Source organism: Pseudorca crassidens, chromosome 20 (genome assembly GCF_039906515.1).
Source record: "Pseudorca crassidens isolate mPseCra1 chromosome 20, mPseCra1.hap1, whole genome shotgun sequence".
In the NCBI taxonomy this organism is placed as follows: Eukaryota; Metazoa; Chordata; class Mammalia; order Artiodactyla; family Delphinidae; genus Pseudorca; species Pseudorca crassidens.
In genome coordinates, this window is record NC_090315.1 from 11,400,106 (window position 1) to 11,422,032 (window position 21,927).

The window sequence follows — 21,927 nt, forward strand, 5'->3', positions numbered from 1 at the left end:
CAAGCCCTCAGGACCAGCTTTGAGGGGTGTGTGTGAAGAGCCACGTGAATATGGGCACGGCCAATAGGAAAGCTGTTGGGCCGGCGCTTCCGCGTTGTGCTGCGAGGCGTGTAGACAGACGGGGACTCTAAATGACGAGAAGTCACGTGTAACAAGCGACTCGGCCAATGGAAATGCTCGAGGACCCGGAAACGGGGAAGAAGCAGAGGGAAGGGCGGAGATGCTTGTCACGTGCAGCCAATATAGACAAAGCAGGCCCTCCCCCTAGTCTCCCAAGTTCGGGCGCGCACCACAAGAGCCCAGAAAAGAAAGGCGGGGCTAGCCCGAAACACCAATGGAAGCGAGAGTGGGCGGGCTCGCGCTTAGGTGCAGGAGGCGGAGCTTGCCCAGCCGGGCCAATGAGGACACGAGGCGCTGGACGGTTGTTACGCAGGGAAGGTCGGCGCATGGCTGACGCGGCACTGTTCGAGTTTCTGCACACGGAAATGGTAGCGGAGCTGTGGGCGCAAGATCCGGACCCCGGCCCCGGGGTGAGCGCCGGGCCCCGGGGGGAAGGAGGCACGGGCCGCGGCGGGAAGGCCGGGTCGAGGCCCCGGGAGGAGCAGAGGGCGCGGCAGCGGCCCGCGTCGGACCTCCGCCCCGCCCCTGCCTCGCTGGGCGACCTCAGGCGCCAGCTTCCGCCTCTGCAAAGAGGGGTTGCAGCAGTGCCGGCCTCGAGGGTCGCAGCTAGAACTGAGCGAGACAGTTCGGGGTCAGGCTCTTAGCTCAAAGCCTGGCACAGAGTAAGCGGGTAGCAATTACAGTAATTACGATTACTGGGTATATATTGAGAAGTCGTATATTGAGCCTGGGTTGAATCCCGCCTGCATCACTCATACAGGGTGCGAGAGCCAGTGATTCGACCTCTGTGTGCCTCAGTTTCCTCCCTTGTAAAATGAGATCGTAACAGCACCTAAGACTCCGAGCGAGACATTTATTCATTCAGCAAACTTACTGAGCGCCTGCTGTATTCAGGGCACTGTTTCCCTGTCCTCGTGAAGCTTACGTTTTAGTAGGGGAGTCAAAACAAACAATAAATAAACATAGAATGTGCCACCAGCTAGTGAGAAGTTTTATAAAGACAACTTCAGCCGAGTGGGGGAAGAAGAGAGGTGGAGTGCTGGATGGTGGAGGAAAGCCTTTTGAGGAAGAGAAGGGAGGAAGCAAGCCCCGGGGATAAGTGGGGGGAAGAGCATTCCAGGAAGGGGGAAGCCTTCTGCGAAGCCCTGCGGAAGGAGCGTGCTTGGCATCTTGGAAGTTGGCCCTTATGAAAAATAAATGCTCAGACTTCAAAGCACTTAGTACGATGTCTAGCACCTAATCAGCCCTCAAAACACGGAGCTCTTGTTTTAAAGTCTGTTACCAAGAAGAAAGGGTGACGGAGAGAGTAGGTGCTTAAGTGGGGCTGTGCTCACTTTTTTTTTTTTTTTTTCGGTAAGCGGGCCTCTCACTGCTGTGGCCTCTCCCATTGCAGAGCACAGGCTCCGGACGCGCAGGCTCAGTGGCCATGGCTCACGGGCCCAGCCGCTCCGCGGCATGTGGGATCTTCCCGGACCGGGGCACGAACCCGCGTCCCCTGCATCAGCAGGCGGACTCTCAACCACTGCGCCACCAGGGAAGCCCTTGTGCTCACTTTTTTCATTATTATTCTTTCTATGATCATCATCGTCAATATGCAAGACATTTTTATTGGTCTATGTTTTCTTCCCAATTCAGAAGGACAAAGGTGTTGCTTGTTATCATCTCAACATAGTTTTTTCAAGTTCATTCATTCAACAGACTGTCACTAAAACCTGCAAGGTGCCAAGCCTTACTGTAGGCTCTGGGGATTATTCAGCGAACCATGCCAAAACCCTTGCCCTCCTGGAGCTTACGTTATAGTGGGGTAGGCGGGCAAATCAGATAAATGAGTATATATTGTACCTTGGGAAAATGCTATGAGAACGTTAGCGCGTGGGAGAGGGAGTGTGCACTGACCTGTGTTTTGGGGAGGGGGCTGCAGTGTCTCAGCACCCCATCCATCCTGGCTTTCAAACCAGAAACCCAGGAGTCCCTGACATCTGCCTTTCCTCCCTCACCTCCAGCCATCAGCCAGGCCCTTCCTGTTGTGCTGTCCAAATATGGTTCCCATCTGGCCCCTCCCTGCTTTAGTCTGGCTTCCCTCCTCTCTGCCCTGTACCAGCGTCCTCCCTCATCTTCCAGCTCATTTCACCTGTCACATCGTCACTGCCTTGACACCTATTAATCCTTCAGATCTTGGCTCAAATGTCCCCTCCTCGGGGAAGCCCTCCCTGAGCCCCCAGTGGAAGTGGGGTATCCTTGCATCACAATAAGTATGTATCTGAATTATGTACCCATATGATCCTTCGATTCACAGCCTCTCCTCTGCCAGGCTGCCTGCTGTGTGGTGTGGATGGGGACCGGGTCTGTGTTGATCACCCCATAGTAGGTCCTCAGCATGGATTTGTTGAAGTGAGTGCAGCCCCTGTGCCATGGAGGGTGTGGGCGGGGACTGGCATTCACTTAGTATCGTGGCCAATAATAGCACCTATCGTGTGCCCTGGTGGGCTTCACATTCCTGATTTCATTTGATCCACCTAACAACCCACAAAGGTCAGCACGATCCTCCCCACTTTGTAGATGAGGAAACAGAGGCTTTTATAGATGGAGTCTTCACTGTCAAGTGGCAGAGTCAGGAATGTAACTGGGCCTCCCACTTCCAAAGCCTGTGCTATAAACTCTCTCCTGTCTTAGTGTCTTCTCTGACACTCTGGGAGGATTTTAATGGGTTCCTGTGGCCAAGCAAGTAGGGGGGACAGGCGGTTACTCAGCTTTGCTCAGCACAGGGCTTTTAGAGCACGAACGCGCCTGTGACCGTTGGGCGTGGCTCTCTGCCCAGCTGCCTCTGCAGTTCTGATGCTGGGGTCCCACACTAGAGATTCCGGTGGAGCTGGGCCAGAAGGTGGCCCGGGCGTCAGGCCTCAGAGCTTCTGGGTGGTTCCTGTGTGCAGCCAGGGGAAGGACTACCATCTCCCCACATTCTTTCAAGCTGGGGAGCCCCGTTTCTTAGCACATCGTGGGCAGCTGCGCTGTTTTCACGCAGTCTTTTCTCTTTTGCTCCCGGCCCCTCCCCTCTCTGCTCCTCTCTTTGGTCCGGCAAGTGTCCTGTCTGAACGCCACGCAGACCTTCTGTTTCTTGGGTACTTATCGTGTCTCCAGCACAGGATTTTATCTGATTCAGTCCTCAGAACAGCACTCTGAGGTTGACGTCATCATCCCATTTTACAGGGGAGGGACTGAGGCACCAGAGAAGGAGGGCTTCTCCGACGCTGCACAGCCAGGATCAAAGGCAAAATCAGGACTCGGGCATCCGTGCCGGAGCTTGTCTGTGGCATTAGGCCTGCCCCGCCCACCTGCCCCAGAGCCCTTTGAGGAAAGCGATGGTGGCTGGTTCATCTCTGTCCCCGCAGCACAGGCGTCCAGGAGCCACAGTCATTGTTTAGGGCTTTTTGATCTCCATGTCCTGCCTGGTTATTTGTGGCTGTTGAATGGATTCTCCTGAACGGTTACGGGTTGAATGGAAGACTGGCCGGAGGAACTGGGAGGTCGAAGGGCCTTTGTTATCAGAGGGAAAAGTTCCAGGAGTCGGAGGAAGAGGCTGTGGTTTGTCCACCTCAGGAACTTTGAAGATATGTGGGCAAAGGAGTGAACCCCTCTGTGTGTGTAATGAGCTGTCATCCACTGGCCGCTGGCCCGGGAACGGCCCTGCTGGGCAGGCCCTGGTCCACCGAGGCCCAGTGAGTGCCCAGGCCAGCCCCTTCTCTCAGGAGGGCCTGTGGTGGGTGTAGCAGCCATCAGATACAGTCCTGTCCTCACGCAAGAGCCTGGAAAACCAACCAGTTCCTGGCACAGTGGACAGCAGGGGGCAGAGCCCTGGAGGGGGCGCAGTGCATCCGAGGCCACAGAGCCAGCAGTGGGGTCTCCGTGCGGGAACTGGGGCTCTGTCCTGAGGGCGGTGGGGGCCATAGAAGGTTTACACTGAGGTGTGCCAGGCTCAGATTTACTTCTCCGGAAGTCCTCCCTGGCCACGTGGATGAGACTGGATGGAGGTTGGGTGGGGAAGGGTGCTGCTGCAGGAGCCCGAGCAGCGGTGAGGAGCAGACGGAAGGCAGGTGGAGGGGGGCTGGGTGAGCTCAGAGTGTCAGGGGAGAAGGTGGGATTTGGGGCTGTCTGGGCACCACCTGGGTGCATGAGGACAGGGCGACGGGGTGGGAGGTGTGCTCTCACCCTGTCACTCACCTGGTCACGCAGCATAGTTCTTTTGGGTCTTCTGGGGCCATTCACCTGGGGGAAGCCGGAAGTCATCCCTTCTCCCTGTGCTTTTTTAAAAAATATATACAAACTTATTTATTTTTGGCTGCGTTGGGTCTTCGTTGCTGCACACGGGCGTTCTCTAGTTGCGGCGAGCGGGGGCTACTCTTCATTGCAGTGCGCAGGCTTCTCATTGCGGTGGCTTCTCTTGTTGCAGAGCACGGGCTCTAGGTGTGCGGGCTTCAGTAGTTGTGGCACATGGGCTCAGTAGTTGTGGCACGTGGGCTCAGTAGTTGTGGCTCACGGGCTCTAGAGCACAGGCTCAGTAGCTGTGGCACACGGGCTTAGTTGCTCCGCGGCATGTGGGATCTTCCGGGACCAGGGCTCGAACCCGCGTCCCCTGCATTGGCAGGTGGATTCCGAACCATTGCGCCACCAGGGAAGCCCTCCCTGTGCTTTTCTTAAGGCAGGAACCAGTGCTGCTCCTTCCTGGGACGCCCTGCCCTGGGCCAGCACAGAGTGGCTCCGTGGGTGGGGCTCGAACCTCACAAATAACTAATAACTAAGGGGCCAGGCAGGCCAGGCATACAGCCCCCCACCCAGCTCCATCGAGTTTCAGTCCAGGACGGGACCAGGGGGGAGGCAGTTTGGTTTACTTGTTTTCCATTCATCCTACTCGGAGTTCTGCGGCCCTTTTCGGTCTGGACGCTTGAATCTGCCTTTAGCAGAGCACATGTTCCTCTTAGGCTCCTTTCATTATTTCTTCTCCAGCACTGTTCCATCTCTCGCAGTCAGAGGAATCCTAGACTCCCTAGGTCTCTTTCCGCATGTCAACTTTTCTCTCATTTTTTTCCTACCTCGTGGTTCCCATTTTTCTTAACCATCTGTGAGGTTTTACCTACCTTCCGGATTTGTCTCTTTTTCAGCTCCCTCATGAACAAACGTTTCTTCTGGCTACCATTTCATTTCTAAGAACGTTCCCTTGTCCGATTGTCCCTTCCTCCAAGTGCCCGTGCTGCTTCGTGGATGCCCCTCGTGCCACACTGATAAGCCTTCTCTGAGGGGTCCCCCCTGTCTCTCCCATTATCTCGGTTCCTCTCCATGGGCTGTTGTGTCAACTCGGCGGAGGCAGGCGTGGGGAGCCCAGAAACGCACTGGCTCTGGGCTGGGCTCCAGAGGCTTCCAATGGGATGGGAGTGTCCCGCCTTGCCCTCCCTCCTCAGGAATGACGAACCCCTAGTGTCTGGAGAGCTTTGGTAGGGATTGGGGCTTGAACACTGCTGAGTCCTGGGAGGCGGCTGCCAGAGAGCAGGTGGGGTTCTGCCACCCTCCTACTCCGCCCTCTCTCCCGAGTCACCCGCTCATCCTCCGCCCTTCCCTCCCCACCGCCTCTCCTCCTCCCTGCTCGCATTATTCCCCCCTCCCCACCACCCCCAGTCTCTGCAGTGCAGCAGATATTTAACTGGCCCCTTTCAAGGGCTGGGGACCATGGAGCCAACAGCAACAGCTGCTGTAGAGTGAGCTGCCGGTCACACCACCCTTGTGAGTGTGCCGGTCACACCACCCTCCGCCCTCTCACCAGCTTGTCATCCCCTGGGTGCCCGTCATCCCCACTAGGCTTGCTAGGCGAGCTCCCGGAGGCCAGTCAGGAAATGTCTGTGGGATGAACAGGGGAGTCCTGGGGTCTTCCCTGTCCCTCGGGACACAGATGCACTTAGAGTGGAGCCCAGCCAGGCCCCCTCGGGTAGCTCGCCTCTAGGAGGGAGGTGACGCAGGGTGGCAGTGATCCAGGTGCTGAGATCCACCAGCCCACAGAACAGAGCCCCTCCTTAACGGGTCTCTCCTTCCCTTTCCCCATCAGCTCGTCATGCAGGTTGACAGGTGCAGAGGCTGCAGATGACAATGACAGTAGCGCTTCCTGAGCCTGACTCAGAGCGCTTGGCTTGCACTTACCCACACCCTGGAAAGGTCCTCATTTTACACGTGAGGAAACTGAGGCACGGGGCAGCTGGTAGGGGTCAGGGGCTGATCTGGCCCCGGACCCCGGAACCAGCCACCAGGCACATGTCCCCCTCTCTGCCTCTCATGCCCCAAGCTGAGATCCCGCACATCCTGAGTCTACAAGCCCTCCCCGCAAGGCTGGCCCTGCTGTGCTGGAAGAAACCAGAGAGCGCACGCCAGTGCCACCAGCAGGAAGCTGTGTCCTTCCCCAGGCCTGGTTCTCGCGGGAAGAGCACAGAATAGCGGGACAGGGCCTGCATATCACGTAGCCCAGCAGAACAGAGGGCCGGCACGCAGGCCGCCTCTGCTCCGACCTCCCTACGCCTGGCGCGTCCCCCCAGCGGGCCTCAGCCCTTGCCACTTCCCTGGCGCAGGGACAGCTGGGGGTGTTGCCCCGGCCGCCCACCCATCTGCCACCTACCGGCAGGAGCCAGACCTGCTCAGGTCCGAAGGACAGCCCCGTGGCTGAGGGGGCCTCTGGGAGGTGTGACCTAACCCCTCTGTGCCTGGTCTCCAGGTGTGAAATACAACCTACCTTACGGGGTTGTTAAAATTAAACAAGGGAGTCTGTACAGGGCACCCGGCACAGTGTGTGCTTGAGTCCCAGTTCCTCACTTTGCTCGTTCAGCATCTGTTTCTAACGCACCTCCTCCGGTGTGCCCGGCCCCGTGTTGGTCACCACAAGCCGTCCTGGTATTTCTGACGCCCCCAGTCTGGGCCAGCCTCCCTCGCCTGCTCAGCTCTCTCCAGGTCACACAGATCAAAAACACACACAGGTCAGCTCTCCTCCAGCCTCGCCGCCCACACTCCTGGGCACCTGGACAGATACCAGGTGCAGCCCTCCTGCCACCCCTGTCCCTCAGCCCCTCCACCGTGAGACCCTGGCCTGCCCTCCAGAAGGCCGCTTTGCCACCACCGCCTTCACCGGGCACCGAGGGAACACTTCCCTCCCCTGTGCCCCTGTGCGTCCCTCCCAGGATTCTCAGCTAATATGTTAAGGCCTAATGATCACAGCTGACTTTTCACACCCCCTGCTAGCCAGAGGCCAGGGCCCATGCCTTGTGGCCCCCTTACTCGCCACATGAGCCCCAGGGCAGGTCGCCTTGAGTTTCTGGGGTAACGGGAGTGCTACTCCACAGGGTGTTGTAAGGACAGACACTGAAAGCGCATATAAGAAGTGATGGGTGTTATCAGGAAAGACTTGACCGGCAGGGTGAAGCTGAGCCTGGGGAAAACCCCCGTTTTTCCTGGAATGAAGGGGAGCGGGTCCTGAGGGCTGATGGGGTTTCTGGAGGCATGTGAGGAGGTGAAGGGGCAAAGCCGGGCTGTCCTGCCAGCCTGTGCAGCAAGGCCCTCCCCTCTGGGCCTCCTTGCCCTGCACGGGCAGGGACGGGCAAGTCCCCTCGCAGCCCTCACACCCAGCGGCTCCCGGCTCCCTCAGGTGACCGAGGGCCCCTGCGCCTCTCTTCCCTGGCCTTTTAGGGACAGAAGATGAGCCTGTCGGTCCTGGAGGGCATGGGCTTCCGCGTGGGCCAGGCCCTGGGCGAGAGGTGAGAGGTGGGCAGGAGCTGAGGTGGGGTCCCTTCCTGGGCACAGCCGGGCGGGGAGGGTACCTTGCTCCACACAGGAACCCAGCCTGGTCTCCTCCCTCTTCCTCATCTCGGGGCTTCCCCCTCCCCTGGCCTGGGCCCCACCCCAGGCTGCCCCGGGAGACGCTAGCCTTCAGGGAGGAGCTGGACGCCCTCAAGTTCCTATGCAAAGACGTGTGGGCGGCCGTGTTTCAAAAGCAGATGGACAGCCTCCGCACCAATCATCAGGTGTGTGGCCACGCCCAGCGCCCAAAAGAGCCGGGGAGGGGACTCCCCCGCGCGGGGCGGTTGCAGCAGGCCCAGCCCGGCCACGGGGACCTGCCCAAGCTGGGAGGCAGGCACGGGCCCCCTCGGGGCCTCTGTGTCATCCTCCAGGGGAAGCGGGGCGTGGCAGCCGTTTCCAGCCTCCCCGCAGGCCTCCCAGGATGGGCCCCAGAGCCGGCAGAAGGCCCCTTGCGGCCGGCGGCACCTCGCCTCGGCCTGATGCTTCTTGTCCGGACCTGGTCCTAGTTCCCATTAGGAGCCCGTGCTGTGCCGGGGCCCGGCGGGCCGCTCCACGGGCCTGGGCTGCAGCTTCTCACCACCACCCTGGAAGGTCACGCACCCAGCGGGGCAGGACACCAGGCCCGGGGCCGAAGGCCTGTGGGTCCTCGTGCAGCTCTGAAGGACGGCCCGTGACCGACCACCACGGTTTTGAGGGAAGGGTCCTTCCAGACCTCAGCCCAGCGGGGCTGGGCCCTGGGTCCTTGCTTCCCCTCCTCGCTAACAAAGGTACAGGTGCCACCCCAGCCCCCATGGGCCCCTCCTCTGTCCCCAGGGGACCTACGTCCTGCAGGACCACAGCTTCCCCCTTCTCATCCGGATGGCCTCGGGTCTGCAGTACCTGGAGGAAGCGCCCAAGGTACGGGGGCGGTGCTGGGACTCCAGCCCCAGGCAGGCCCCTCCCCGAGCCCAGGACCCCGGGAGAGGGAGGGGCCCAGCGTGGCCCCTCTGGTCCTGGGTGTTGGCCTTCCCCCTCTGCCCACAGTGACCTGTGTCCCCCGCCCCCAGTTCCTGGCCTTCACCTGCGGCCTCCTACGGGGCACCCTCAGCACCCTGGGCATCAAGAGCCTGGTCACCGCCTCCGTGGCAGCCCTGCCCGCCTGTGAGTTGGTGGGGGGCTCCCGTCCGAGTGAGGCAGGGGTCCCCCTGCTCCAGGGGGGCCGAGGAGGTGGGGCCGGGCCACCCCAGCCCCATTTCACAGATGGGGAGTCTTGGGCCCAGAGAGTTTAAGTCACATGCCCAGGCCACACAGCTGGTACAGCGCATCCACGCCCCTGCCCCTGGATGTCCCCCGCAGCCTGCTTCCCCTGGGGCATGCCAGCCTGGAGGAGACAACCCTTGACGATGACCTGGTCTAGTGGTTTCGAACACTCTTCCCGGTGCGGGAACCCAGGTGGACATAATGGAAGTCACCCGGGTTGGTGCTGTGCTGAGGGGCTCCACAGGCAGCCAGGCCCCATGGAACTTGCAGCCGGTGTGATGGGCTGTCCTCCTGACCCCCGGGTCCCCGCTGGCCCACAGTGCCCTCCATCAGACAGGCCGAGGCCCCACCCTTACCTGGGGGCAGCCTGCAGCCAACCCTCTAGTCCCCTTCCCTCCAGGTGTCTTCCCCTCTGCCAGTCCCCAGGCCCACTCATCACCGGGGACCTGGGAGGATCTGAGCAATACATGCCCCAGAAGCCCGTGCCAGCCCCTTCCCCAGCAACCGACATGCTTGGCCTTCATGCCCCCAGTCACCCACGCAGCCGTGGGATGCAGGCCAGGTGGGCAGGAAGCATCTCTACCCTAGACCGGTGAGGAAACTTGAGGCCCAGCTGAGGCCACCCAGGCTGTTGGCGCAGGGCAGGGATGAATATCTCTGAGCTACGGGGATGCTGCCTCTCCCCTCCGGTCCCAGCCTCAGGCTAAAGCCAGCCCTTCTCTTCCAGGTAAGTTCCAGGTGGTAATCCAGAGATCCTGAGGGAGCCCCAGGCGCCACCCCATCCCGGGGACCCAGCTGCTGCCCGTGGTGGTGGCTGGTGCTGGGGAGACGGGGTCCCCCCACCGCTTCAGGGCCTCAACAAATGGGGGTCATAGGGAGGTGGGGGTGTCCCGGGGGCAAGGTGGACCCCGCCCCAGTCGGGGCTGGTGTGGAGGGAGCCCACATCGGACACGTCCCTCCACATGGCAGGTGCTCAATAAAGGTTCTGTACGTGGGACCAGATTCCAAGTGGAAGGTGGGGGTCACGCAGGGTGCTGGGGGCAGGGTCATCTGCAAAGGGACTGTTTGTGTCGCAGGTCCTGGGGGAGAAGCAGGCTACCCTGTGTGGCTCCCCAGCCCACATTTCCTCCTCTCCTGGGCCCCCTCCTCCTCGGCCTCAGCCCTGCAGCTTGCCGCCTCCTGCCCTGCACACCTGGCAGGGGAGGGTGGCCCCTGGCGCTGGCACCCTTGCCAGCGTCAAGTCTGGGGCCGCTCTCCTCCCAGCGGGGCCCACAGGACGGACCTCTCCCTAGGAGCAGGGCCAAGGGCCCCCAGGGTGCTGGCAGGGGTGGGCTGGGCTGGGGCTGCCAGGACCAAGGATGGATGCAGGTGAGGTGGGCTAGACACCCTCGGCTCCCCCAAAACACACACACACACACACACACACACACACACACACACACACACACACACACACACACACACACACACACACACACACACACACACACACACACACACACACACACACACACACAGTTCATGTGCCTGGCGGATGCGAGTCATACCAAGAAAAGAACAATGGCCAGGCTGACCAGTCCCTGGGCAGCTCGGCCTCCATGCCTGCACCCCACCCCCTGCCGCCACCTCCAATGTTTACATTCATAGCATCCGAGGGCATCACCTGTCTGGACTCTGCCAGGCTCTGCCACTTGCTGCCTGATGTGGGTAAGTACCCCCACCTCAGATCTGCACGCCGAGGCTGCGACAGACCCAGACGGGAGGAGGAGGGGTCTCCTCAGTGGGTGGGGCTCCTCTGCAGACACCCCATCCGGCCCCTCCCCAGCGCACACAGCTGAGCACCGCGGGTCCCTGGCCTGCCTCCGTGCATTTGCACATGCCATTCCCTGCCTGGCCCACTCCCCAAACTCCTGCTCCCTCTCCGGTGTCCAGCAGCCACCAGCCTCAGCTGCCCACCACATCCCTCGGAGCAGTTGCTCACTCGCCCGGCACCTGCAGCCCTGGGGGGGTGGGGGGGCTCCTAGACTGCCTTGTCCTGCCCTGCCGCCGTGTTTACTTGTTTATGTTCCGCCGCGCTTCCCTGTGGGTCCCTCTGGGTCCCTCAGCCGGGTGCTGGCACTGTCCAGCACAGAGCCTGCAGATGTTTCCCAAATGAATCGCAGTCACTCAGCTAAACTGTGCGCACGGACAGGCGGGGGATCGGCCCAGCCCTGCCCTCAAGAACTCCGGGCTGTCCTGGAGGATCCCCCCCAAACTCACCACACCCCCACTCAGACACATCAGCCTGGCCTCCCTGATGGGGCAGGGGTGCTGGGAGGGGGGCAGAGTCCTAAAGTGGCAGAGGACAGGGAGGAGGAAGTTGCTTGAAAGCCTGGTGAGGGGAGAGAGCAGTAGCCCAGGCGAGGGAAGCGGCACAGCTGGGCTACAGGGGGCAGTGTCTGGTCACTGGGCACAGCTCTGTGGTTGCCTCCCCCATCTCCCGGGGGAACGAACCTCTGTTCGACCCATCACGCCAGCAGCAGCCACAGGGAGACAGGACCCTGGAGAGCAGAGGGGCCCCCCACACACGCTGTGTCTAAGGCAACTCCTGCCCAGCCATCCCCACCCCCAACCCCGCTCTCACCTCTCGAAGAATGTCCACAAGGCACCTCCACCTACCCAGCACAAACCACTGCCTGCAAAGCCTGGCTCTGCCTCCCTAAGACCCGGGGCAAGGGACTCCCCAGTCCAGGCCTCCGTTTCCTCACCTGTTAAGGGGGCATCACCCCCGCCCCACTGGAGCGTGGCAACGAGGAAAGAGGTTACTGAAGATAAAAAAGCATGTTGGGACTTCCCTGGAGGTCCAGTGGTTAGGACTCCGCCCGTTCGCTGCTGAGGCTGGGTTTAATCCCTGGTTGCGGAACTAAGATCCCGCAATCCGCGTGTTGGAGTCAAAAAAAGAGAAGCATGTACGCTGAGCACGGCTCCTGGCGAGCCTGGAACGCGCGTGTCGTCGTCATTTTATGTGAAGCATCTGGAGCAGCTGGCAAATGGGCCAGCTGGCGCCACCGTTGCTGAGCACCGGGCTCTGGGCTCGGGACTCCTCCTGACAACCACGAGAGGCAGGCACGGACGCCGGCCTGCTCAGCCACGAGGAAGCCGGGGCTCAGAGAGCTGAAGTCACCCGCCCGAGCTCACACGGCTGGGCCCTGGAGGAGCTGGCACCTGAACCTGGGGTGCATCTTCTCTGGGCCTGGACTCCAAATCCATATCCTAGCTTCCCTCCCTCCCACAGCGTAAGTGCCCAGACCGGCAGACCCTCCGGCGGGCCCCGCCCTGGGCAGCAGCGTGGCCTGCCATCTCCATCCCTTACTGGGGTACTGCGGTGGGGTGGGGGGGCGGCTGCAGCCCCCAGTCCTTGAGAGCTGAGCGCACGGGACAGGGACTGGGCAGGCTTGCTGGGAAGGGGCGGGGACAAGGTGGGCAAACCGGTCGGGCCACTGGGCTCCTGGCTCCCAGCTCCCGGGCCTCTCACCAGTCTGGCCTGCGCTGATGCTGCCAGACGGTGGGGCTGGCACAGCGGCTCGGCTGGCGGCAGCGGCGGGGCAGGGAGCTGGGGCTGCGAGGCTGCCATCAGGTATGGGGGACCCCAGGCCGGGGGGATGAGGTGGGCAGGGGCCACGCGCCAGGCCCCCAACCCTCACCAACTCCAGCTCTCACCCGTTTCCTCTGCCCCTCGGGTTCTCCCGTGCCTGCCTCTCAACAGCCTCCTTCCCTCGCTTCCGCTCCTCACATTTTAAACCCAGTGCCCCCCGCCTCATCCCCAGTTTGCTCAGCCTCTCCCCAGACTGGACCACGCCGACTTCATCTGCTCCCCTAGAGGCCCCTCCCTCCAACCCCTCATTAGGTCCCAAATGTCTCAGCCCTGACATTTCAGCCGCTCGCCTGCCCGGTGGCTCACTGCTCCCCGCCTCTCACCGCACTGGTTTCAAGTCCCTTCAGAGGGTGCCGGCCTCCACTGCCCACAGCGCACCCGCCCAGTACCCAGCTCCCCCCGATCTTACTCAGCCAGCCCCTGGCTCCCAGCCCACGTCGGCTCAGCACCCGCACTGTCCCAGCCTCTTGGAAACTCCCAGCAGCTCCCGAACACCCAGGCCTTGGAAATCTCACCCACCCCAAATTACCCCCCAAGCGTTCTCATCCTCGCGCGCCTGGCTGTCCCGTCCCCCCATCCTGACCTCTCCCTGTTACTCTGAAGAGCACCCCCATGCCACCTGGGTAGCCCAGGACCCCAACATCCGGGATGAGGTCTCATCTATCGCAGGTCTCGGGGCCGTCCGGTGGGTGGGTTCTCGCTGCTGGCGCCCGAGGGGGCTGGGTACTGAGCCCGCCTCTCGTCCCCACCCCCAGCAGGCCCCCCGCCACCATGAACCAGCACTACACCATCCACTTCGCCAAGGGTGCCCTGCCCCCCCGGACGCCCACCAAGCGCTACTGCTCGGACAGGGAATTGGGGCACCAAAAAGGTAGGGGTTCAGTCTGGGCGGCCCTGATCGCAAGAGAGACCTGTGAGTGGGGGGCTGCTGAGCGGATGGCCAAGCAGAACTTCAGGCCCCCGGAGGGAAAAGCCACCGGCACTCACCATGGAGGCATCTGCACAGGGGGCCGTGGGGACCGTAGGCCCTGGGAGGCCGGAGGTGGGAGCCTGGGCTGGGGATGCCAGCAGTGGGGGCCCATCTGGCCTGCCCCTGCCCCTAGCGTGGACAGAATTCCCTCCCCAAATCGCCAGGCCTGTGGGGACTGCCCCACAACCTGGGGGGAGCAGTGCGGTGGGCGGGAGGGGTCGGAGGGCAAGCCCGCAGCCCACACTGAGTGCGTATGAACGAGGAGGGGGTCCAGCCGCCCATGGTGACCGCAGTCGCTGTTGCTCCGGGCGAGGAGGGGGCAGCTACTCCCGTCAGGGCTGATCCAGCCTCCTCGGGGCCTCCCAGGGCAGCCCCCTTCCTAGTCCCCACCCTGTCCCCCTCCACAGTCACGTCTCGTCACTCTGGCCTCCTGTGGACCAGCCAGGCCAGCTCCCAGTGGAGTCCTCTCCGCCCGCTCCCCGACTTGGGGACACCCCAGGGACCGAAGAACTTGGGGTAGCAGAAGCTCTGGGGGCATCATCCCCCCTCTAGCTCCTCACATAGCTGAAGCCCAGGCCCCTGAACCTCTTCCCACCCCCCACCCCCTGCCCCAGCCGTGGGAGAGCGCAGGGCATGGCCCCGCCTCGGCCCACAGCCCCTCCTCGTCTTCTGACTTCTCCTGGGCCTCAGCTGAGTGACGAGCCCCAGCCTCCTCCTGAAGACCTGACCTGGTTCCTGCCAGTGCCCCTCAGGCCCAGTCACCCCCCACTTCCTTCCTTCCAGGATGCTGTCACCAGTAGTACCATGACCCAGCGGCACCTCAAGCCTACAGGCCCTGTCGCCACCCCCCAGGCATGCTAGGCCACCATGGGGTAGCGATGGCTGTCGCCGGGGCCTCCAGCCCCCTGTTCTGCAGCGGCGATCCCAGCCCGCACTTCCCAGCCCCCCGTGGCAGCGGCTCTGCCCCGCTCACGGCACCCAGAAGGGGCCGCCTGCAACCACTACCGCCCCCATGCAACTAGCCAGCACCCCCCAGCCGGCCCCCACACGCACCCCCTCACCCGCTGCGGCACGCACCACAGCCAGCAGCGGCCCAGCCCTGCCCTCTGCAGCCAACGCCCTCCTGGAGCCCAGGAGGCCCACAGACACCTGGCATCTGCCTGACACCGTAAACCGTAGCTCCTTCACCTCCTACAGGTCCAGAGCTCACCCAGCCTTCCCTTGCTGGGGCTCTGTCCCTGCCACTTCGCCTCCCACCTAGGCCTGGGGCCTGCCCTCCTCAGCCCTCACTCTGGTTCCTGTCTGGGAGGGCGCTCGTCCCTGACACTGGGCCTCTGGGCAGCCGCTGCTCCTTCACCCGTTGGGATCCAAGGCTTCCAGGCCAGGCCCGTCTATGCTGCCTCCATCCCGGGCGGGCCAGGGGCCCGGGCCCCAGCTTGTGACACCCTTGCTCTGCTTCCTCTCTCCCCAGCCCTCCTGACTTGGGGCAGTGGGGGATGAACACCAGCTTGCTCTGGTGTTGGGGAGTGCAGCTGCAGCAAGAGGTAGGGAGTGGCCCGAGGGACGGAGAGAGCAACACAGCCATGGGAGGGATCCACCCACCCACCCACTCATTCATTCATTCATTCACTCTGTGACCAGGTACTGGTCGCCTACAGGGGCGCCAGGCTCTGTTCTGGGGGTGTCACAGGAAGCAGGGCAGACAGAGACCTCTGCCCTCGTGGAGCTCACGTTCTATAGGCGGTGGCGGGAGGCGGGTACAGGAAAAAAGATAAACAGGGAAGTTCAAAAGTGTGTCGCCGGGTGACAACCACGTTGGGGGGGAAGAATAAAGCAGGGAGAGGAAACGGGGTTTGCAAATTAAACAAGGGCATCTGGCGAGGCCCCGTCAAGTCTGCATTTAAGCAAAGATGGGGCAGTTCTCTCGAGTAAATAGCAACAGGATCAGCAAGTACAGACTCTGAGGTGGCCTGTTCACGGGGCAACACGGAGGGACACGCGGCTGGATCAGGGGAGGTGAAGACGAGGGTCAGACGGGCTCCGAGAGGGTGGAAGGTGGCCTCGCGGACGTGGTGAGGGCTCAGCCTTCTCCCCCTGGGGAGGTGGGAGCCACAAGGGCCCAGAGCTGACTTGGGATGTGACCTGAGAGTTGACTGTGGGAGGAAGGGCGGAAAGCAGGAGTCCCGGCGAGGGGTGCCGGCAACCTGACCAGGGAGGTGGCAGTCTCCAGGTCGGGTTTGAAAGCAGAGCACAGCTGAGTGGGGACTCGGCTCCAGGTCAGGCACAACCCCGTCGCTATAGCCTCGGGGCCTCGATGCCCATTTCACACACAGGTTGGTAGAGGCTCGGCGAGGTGAGGTCAGCCACTGACCAGGCAGAGCAGGCTCAGGTCCTCCCCAGCTGCCACCTCAGCTGACCTTGGCCCGAGTCTGCCTCCTGCCCTCCCAGCTGTGCCTCCAGGCCCAGCGCTGGCCCCCAGCGAGGGATGGATGCTGCAGCCCACCAGGCCTCTATGAAAGTGGGCGTGTCATCCCCACCACACACCGTGAGGCTGGCCTGGCCTCCTCCCCTGCCCTGCCGCCAACTGAGCCCTACCTTTCTGGTGCCCTGACTACAGGTCCAAGGTGCCTCCCAGAGGCATCGCTCTGCCTGGGTCATGCGGGGAAGGGTGGCGGGGCCAGGACCAGAGGACGCGTCTGCCTGGGGCTCAGGGCGGAACTAGTGACTTGTGGGCACAGGGGTGGACAGGCAGCCGAGGAGCCTGCCCACGCTCGAGTCAGGCTAGCAGAGCAGAAAGGAACGGACTCGGCGGAACTTTTGAGCGTGTACAGCGGTATCTTAGGGCCCGGGAGTCTCAAGAAAAGCCTGTGGGATTTTCCCAGGGGAACCATGATCCCGGTGACCTGGGGCCAGGGCAGCCAAGTTCCCACACACCTCTGGGCCAGGGCCGGGTGGGTCTGGCCTCCTGGCCTTTGCCTGGTGGATCCGGGGCCCAGAAGGGCACATCTGGTCCTGAAGGAGGGGGCTGCCTGCGGCCGCAGAAACCCTCTGTCGGAGGGTTTGACCTGAGTCATGGCTGGGAGTCAGGGAGGAGGGGTGCCGGTGCCGGGAGGGGCTGAGGGCGAGCACTCCGGAGGGTAGACGGGGAGCAGGGTGGTGCCTGGACAGCGTCATTGACTCAGTTTCCCCACCCCCGGGCCTCAGATATCCTGACAGAGGATGACGTCTACTGCAGCTGCCTGGCCAAGACTCTCTGCCACGTGCCTGTCCCTGTGACCGTGGGTTTCTACGCCCCCTTTGGCTGCCGCCTGCACATGATGCTGGACAAGATCATGGGTGAGGATTAAGGGAAACGGAACATTTGGTCCCTGCCCAGCCCCAGGCTTCCCTAAGACCTGCTCACCCCTGAGGCCAGTCCGCCAGACGCCCATAAACCAGCATTAACCAGGTCCCTTCCTATGCCTTTGCCCCCCTCCCCCCCCAAATCCACTGCAAGGAGTCTTTCTAAAATACACATCTAGCCCTGTCCTTCCCCTGCTCAAAAGCCTTCCACGGCTCCCCGCACCCTAGGGAGAAAGCCCAGGTTCCTCGCTTGGCTCCTGCCAAGTCCCTCCAGACCTCTGTGCTCCTCGGACCTATCTCCTCTCCTCAGCCCTGGCCGAGGGCCTGGCGCCCACAAGACCCCTGACAGATAATGTTAATTGAAGACATGAGCTGAAACTTAGCCTGGTTCAAACGCTGCTGGAGCTCAGACCCCAGCCCCAATCATGGCCAGAGAAGCCGGAGGTGACTCACCTCCGTGTGCCCAGCCCTGGTGAGCACCTATCGAACAAGCTCATGTCCTGCTCCTGTGTTGTCACAGAGCAACAAACAAGGTCCTGGAAGGAGAAAAGATTCAGCTCTAAGGTAAAAGGAAACAGAGCTTCTATTCTGCGCTGACTCCGACTCATTCCCACTGGCTCACTCACTACCCTCACAGCAGGCAGATCATGTCCCCAGTCTCTCATGATCCATCCTCCAGACATTCCTCCCAGCACTTCCTCAGCACCCAAGGGACACAGGGTGGCCCAAACAACCAGGGCCCTGCCCTTCCTGGGCTCACAGACCAGCTTGAGAGACAGAGCTGTCCCCAGACAGGGATGACCCAGAGAGGGCAGGACTGCAGTGGGGGAGCCCAGGGTCACCTGACCCAGCTTGGGGATCAGGGAAGGCTTCCTGGAAGAGGTGATAACTGAGCTGAGAGCTGGAGGAGAGGCAGTAAGCCAGGAAAACTGGACCAAGGGTGTACACTTGCTGCCCAGCATTTCTCTTCCTCAGCACCTGGCATGCATTCTTTCATTTCTTAGAGCCCTCCCTGCCCCCACCGGTCCTCTCTCCTCTGGGGGCTCTACTTCTGCCCTCCCCTACCCCCCCAATTCCCCCTCAGACCCTTTCCTGTTCAAGCCTGGCTCCAGGCCTCTCCTTCTGCACTTCTGCACCTGCCCAGCACTTGGAGACGGGCCCTGGCTCCCCGTCTAACATCCAGGCCCTGGCCTGGCCTAAGCCGGGTCTAGACGCTCACACCTTCCTCTGCGCCCTCGGTCCCGGCAGCGCTGATGCAGCAGGAGGCGACCCAGAGGGAGGCCGAGGAGCTGCGGCACGTGCAGTGGCAGCTGAGGCCCGTACGGGGCTGGGGCTTCTCGAAGCTGCTGTGGTACCTGGTGTTCCTGCAGCCCATCATCACCGAGTTGCATCTGCGGCGCAAGAACGTCAAATTCCTCTTCATCCGTTTCAGCGCCTGGCAGTACGCAGGCAGTGACAAGCTGTGGGCCGGCCTGGTGGCCACGCTGTGCGAGGGCATCCGCCAGCAATACGGCGCACTGCCCTTCAGCTTGTACTCGGTGCTGGGCAGGAAGGCGGCCACGAGGCTGGACTACCGCCATCGCGAGTGGCACTGCCGGAGCCGAGTGTGCCTGGCAATGCTGGGGCTGCTGGCGGCGTTCAGCCTGGGCATGAGCCTGCTCTACCTGTCGATGAGCTCCCACGTACTGGGCCACGGCAACATGTTCCGGGCATTCGGCGGCGCGGCCACCACGCTTTCGAGCTCCGGGCTGCTCATGGCCTTGTTCTCGCTGGGCAAGCACTTGTTCGTGAGCCAGCGCAAGAGAATTGAGCGGCTGGTGTCGCAGGAGAGGTTCAGCAGCCATCTGGGATTCATGTGCGAGGTGAAGAAGGAGGTGGGGCTGCTCACCGACTTCCTGTGCTTCCTGGAGATCTACCAGCGGCGCCGGCTGCGCGTCGTGCTCGAGATCACAGGGCTGGACACGTGCTACCCGGAGCGCGTGGTGGGCGTGCTCAATGCCATCAACACGCTGCTGTCCGACAGCCACGCGCCCTTCATCTTCATCCTGGTGGTGGACCCCAGCATCCTGGCCGCGTGCCTCGAGAGCGCCGGCTCCATGAAGGGCACAGCCGACAACGGTTACCTCTTCCTCAACCGCACCGTCACGCTACCCTTCTCCGTGCCCATCATGGGCCGCCGCACCAAACTGCAGTTCCTGCACGATGCGGTGCGAAGCCGCGACGACCTGCTCTATCGCGAGATGACGCTCAACGTGAGGTCGCGGGGCGGGACCGGGGGCGGGGCGGGGGCCGGGGGCGAGGCGGGGGCGGGGGGCGGAGACGTCGCGCCTCTCCTGGAGATGGAGGGGCCGGCCCGGGCCGAGAGCGCGCAAAGCCTCCTGGAAGTAAAGGCGGCGCGCATCATCCAGGAGGCGCTCTGTTGCCTGCACGACGAGTACGACTGCCTCATCGATTACGTGCCCGACAACGTGGTGTCCATGCGGCGCATCGTCAACACCGTGCCCATCACCGTGCGCCTGCTGCAACGGCAGCAGGGGGACTTTGAGGGCCTCTCGCCGCGCCAGGCCGTGGCTTGGGTCGTGCTCGCCAACCAGTGGCCGTGCCGTCTCAGCTGGGCCCTGCAGTGCCTGGAGGACCAGCAGCAGGCAGGGAGCGCGCCCGAAGCCTACGCGCCCCTCTGGGACGTGTTCTGCGACCACAGCCTCGAGCTGCACACCCTGACCGCGACGCTGCAGAAGGTGCTCGACCTGGACGGCGACCCCGAGCTTTTCCGGCGCTTCCTGGGCGCTGACTTCCCCTTCACCGTGGCCGAGGCGCAGAGCCTCTTGCGCTGTACGGTTAACCTGGACCACTCCATACGCCACCGCATGGGCCTCATCCGGGCCGTCAGCACGCTCAAGACGCCCCGCCCGCCCGAGTCCCCTGCCCGCAAAGACCCGCACGCCGCCAGCGGAGCCAACCACGCCCCCGGGGCGCCTGCGCGTGTCTGCGAAGCCCACCAACCCCAGGACGGGGGCAAGTCCAGACCCATGGCCTGAGTGCCCTTCACTTGGGGTCAGTCTAGCCCAGGTGGGCCTTGAATGGAAGACCTTGGGCGCAGCAGAGGGCAACACTTCCTTCTGCCCAGATGAGGGTGTAGGGGGCCTAACTGGGTCCAAGTCCCAGGGTCCAGTGTCCGGAATGAGGCCTGTGGTGGCCACATTCCCCAGGTGAATCTGTGAGCCAGAGAGAACTGTTGGCAGTAGCCACCAGGAGTGGGGCAGTGTATCAGTGACAGCATCTGAGAGCCCGGGCAGAAGGACCCATGAGGAACTCGGGGTTCAAGTGCAATAAATGAAGATGTAAAAACCCCAGATTGGTCTTCATGCCCCAGTCTTCCCAGCTCAGTGAGGACTGGCCACCAGACCTGCCCTGTTCTGCCAAGCCCACTTCATCCCCAGGGAGTCGGGCAGCCTCAGCTGGCAGCCCGCTCCCTGGCATCCCAGACGCGGGAGTGGCTGTGGGGGAAGCGGGCGAGGCTGCGGAGTCAGGGGAGATGAAGGACAGAGGGGTGCGCCCAGCTGACTCAGTGGAGCGCACCCAGGCCTCAGGGGATCCAGGCCCTTGTCCCCACATCCGAGCTTGCCCCTCTGTGGGCGGGGCAGGAGCTGGCATTTCTGAGGGTGGTGTCCCCAGTGACCTCAGCAGGCTACTGCACTCGGGGTGGCTCCTCCCCTGGCATAATGGGTTAATTAGGCCTCGACAGCACCCCAGTCAGCTGGGGCCGGCAGCGCCGCCTCCACCAGACGAGTGATTGTCCAGGGGGTACCTGCCTTACGGGTCACTCCAGGGCCACCCAAGGAGCCCCTCGATGAGGACAGGGAAGTTGAGGAGCATATGAAGCCCTGGCAGTCCTGGCATGGCTGAGCTAGCGGCACCATCCTGGGCGTGCTGAGAGATGTTTTCCAACAGCAGAGGGAGAGCCTGCCCAAGAATGAAGCCACCACAGAGATGCACGGGTCCTCATGACGCTGTTAGACCGACGTCTCTGTAGACGTGCTACTGGAGACAACGTACATCGCTTCCCACAGCTCCCTCAGCCAACTTGACTTGGGCTTCTGTTTCTTACCACCCAGAGTCCAGGCTGGAAACAAACTGGCCCCAGCAGTGTTGGGCTGTTGGGGAGGCAGGACTAACCCTTAGATTTGGCTGGCGGTCAGGAGCAGGACTGAGGACACCCCCGGGCCCCAGGAGGAGGCTGTGCGCCGTTACATGATGCCGAGCAGTGGTCAGACTGGTGCCCGATTTATCTTAGACTCTGACCGTGTGCCTGCCAAAGCTAGAGCTTTGGGAGACAAAGAAACAAAGATGGCTCCCTGTCCCCCGGCATTCATGGGCCCCTACAGTGTGGGGCTTTTTCTGGGGACTTGCACCTAGAAGGGAGTGGAAGTGACGTGTGTCCGTTTCCCACTGAAGCAACGAGTTAAGAGGCAGGTTTGCCGTCTCCACTCTCCTCCCCCACCTGCCTGCTGGATGCAGGGTCTCCTGAGGCCCTAGGGGATGGCAGAGCCACCAGAGGGCGCGGGGGCCTGGCTTCAGGAGTCACTTCGTGGAGAGAAGGTGCCTGTCACCCAGAACACCCACATGCAGGAAAACAAACATCTCCCATGTTAGGGCATCGAGATCTAAGATGTGGTACAGCGTCTAGCTTGGGCGATACCTGGATGGCTGAAGGCAAAGGTAAGAAAATACTCGGCCGAAGGGATCTAACTCCATGATCCAAGACCCCTAAAAGGTCGGAAAATCAGAGCATTGCAGA

The 21,927-nt window shown here is 62.2% G+C and overlaps 3 protein-coding genes across 20 annotated transcripts in view; 2 read left to right on the plus strand and 1 right to left on the minus strand.

Annotated features, from left to right (window-relative positions):
- LOC137215465 (very-long-chain 3-oxoacyl-CoA reductase-A-like) overlaps nt 1-18,186 on the minus strand; it is a 75,779-nt gene extending 57,593 nt beyond the window's left edge. Inside the window, exon 1 of the transcript XR_010939302.1 lies at nt 17,583-18,186. The gene's annotated coding sequence lies outside the window, so the exon portion shown is untranslated. The remainder of the gene's footprint in view (nt 1-17,582) is intronic.
- Nucleotides 36-10,606, plus strand: TRAPPC6A (trafficking protein particle complex subunit 6A). 11 transcript variants are annotated; one of them, XM_067720721.1, is made up of 7 exons: nt 36-530; nt 7,834-7,901; nt 8,051-8,168; nt 8,758-8,841; nt 8,991-9,084; nt 9,280-9,375; nt 9,911-10,178. In XM_067720721.1, the coding sequence occupies exons 1-7, from the start codon at nt 168-170 to the stop codon at nt 9,940-9,942; spliced, it is 855 nt and encodes a 284-aa protein (XP_067576822.1). In that variant the 5' UTR covers nt 36-167; the 3' UTR covers nt 9,943-10,178. The 11 variants fall into 11 exon arrangements, 7 of the variants coding, with proteins under 7 accessions (XP_067576822.1, XP_067576821.1, XP_067576824.1 ...); XM_067720720.1 differs by lacking the exon at nt 9,911-10,178 and adding an exon at nt 9,716-9,852; XR_010939297.1 differs by lacking the exon at nt 8,991-9,084.
- NKPD1 (NTPase KAP family P-loop domain containing 1) lies at nt 9,869-20,479 on the plus strand. 8 transcript variants are annotated; one of them, XM_067720702.1, is made up of 5 exons: nt 9,870-9,910; nt 10,831-12,799; nt 13,573-13,688; nt 16,992-17,123; nt 18,378-20,479. In XM_067720702.1, the coding sequence occupies exons 3-5, from the start codon at nt 13,589-13,591 to the stop codon at nt 20,165-20,167; spliced, it is 2,022 nt and encodes a 673-aa protein (XP_067576803.1). In that variant the 5' UTR covers nt 9,870-9,910; nt 10,831-12,799; nt 13,573-13,588; the 3' UTR covers nt 20,168-20,479. The 8 variants fall into 8 exon arrangements, with proteins under 8 accessions (XP_067576809.1, XP_067576803.1, XP_067576804.1 ...); XM_067720703.1 differs by having other exon boundaries at nt 10,831-12,458; XM_067720704.1 differs by having other exon boundaries at nt 10,831-12,458; nt 13,576-13,688.
- Nucleotides 20,480-21,927: the final 1,448 nt, after the last annotated feature.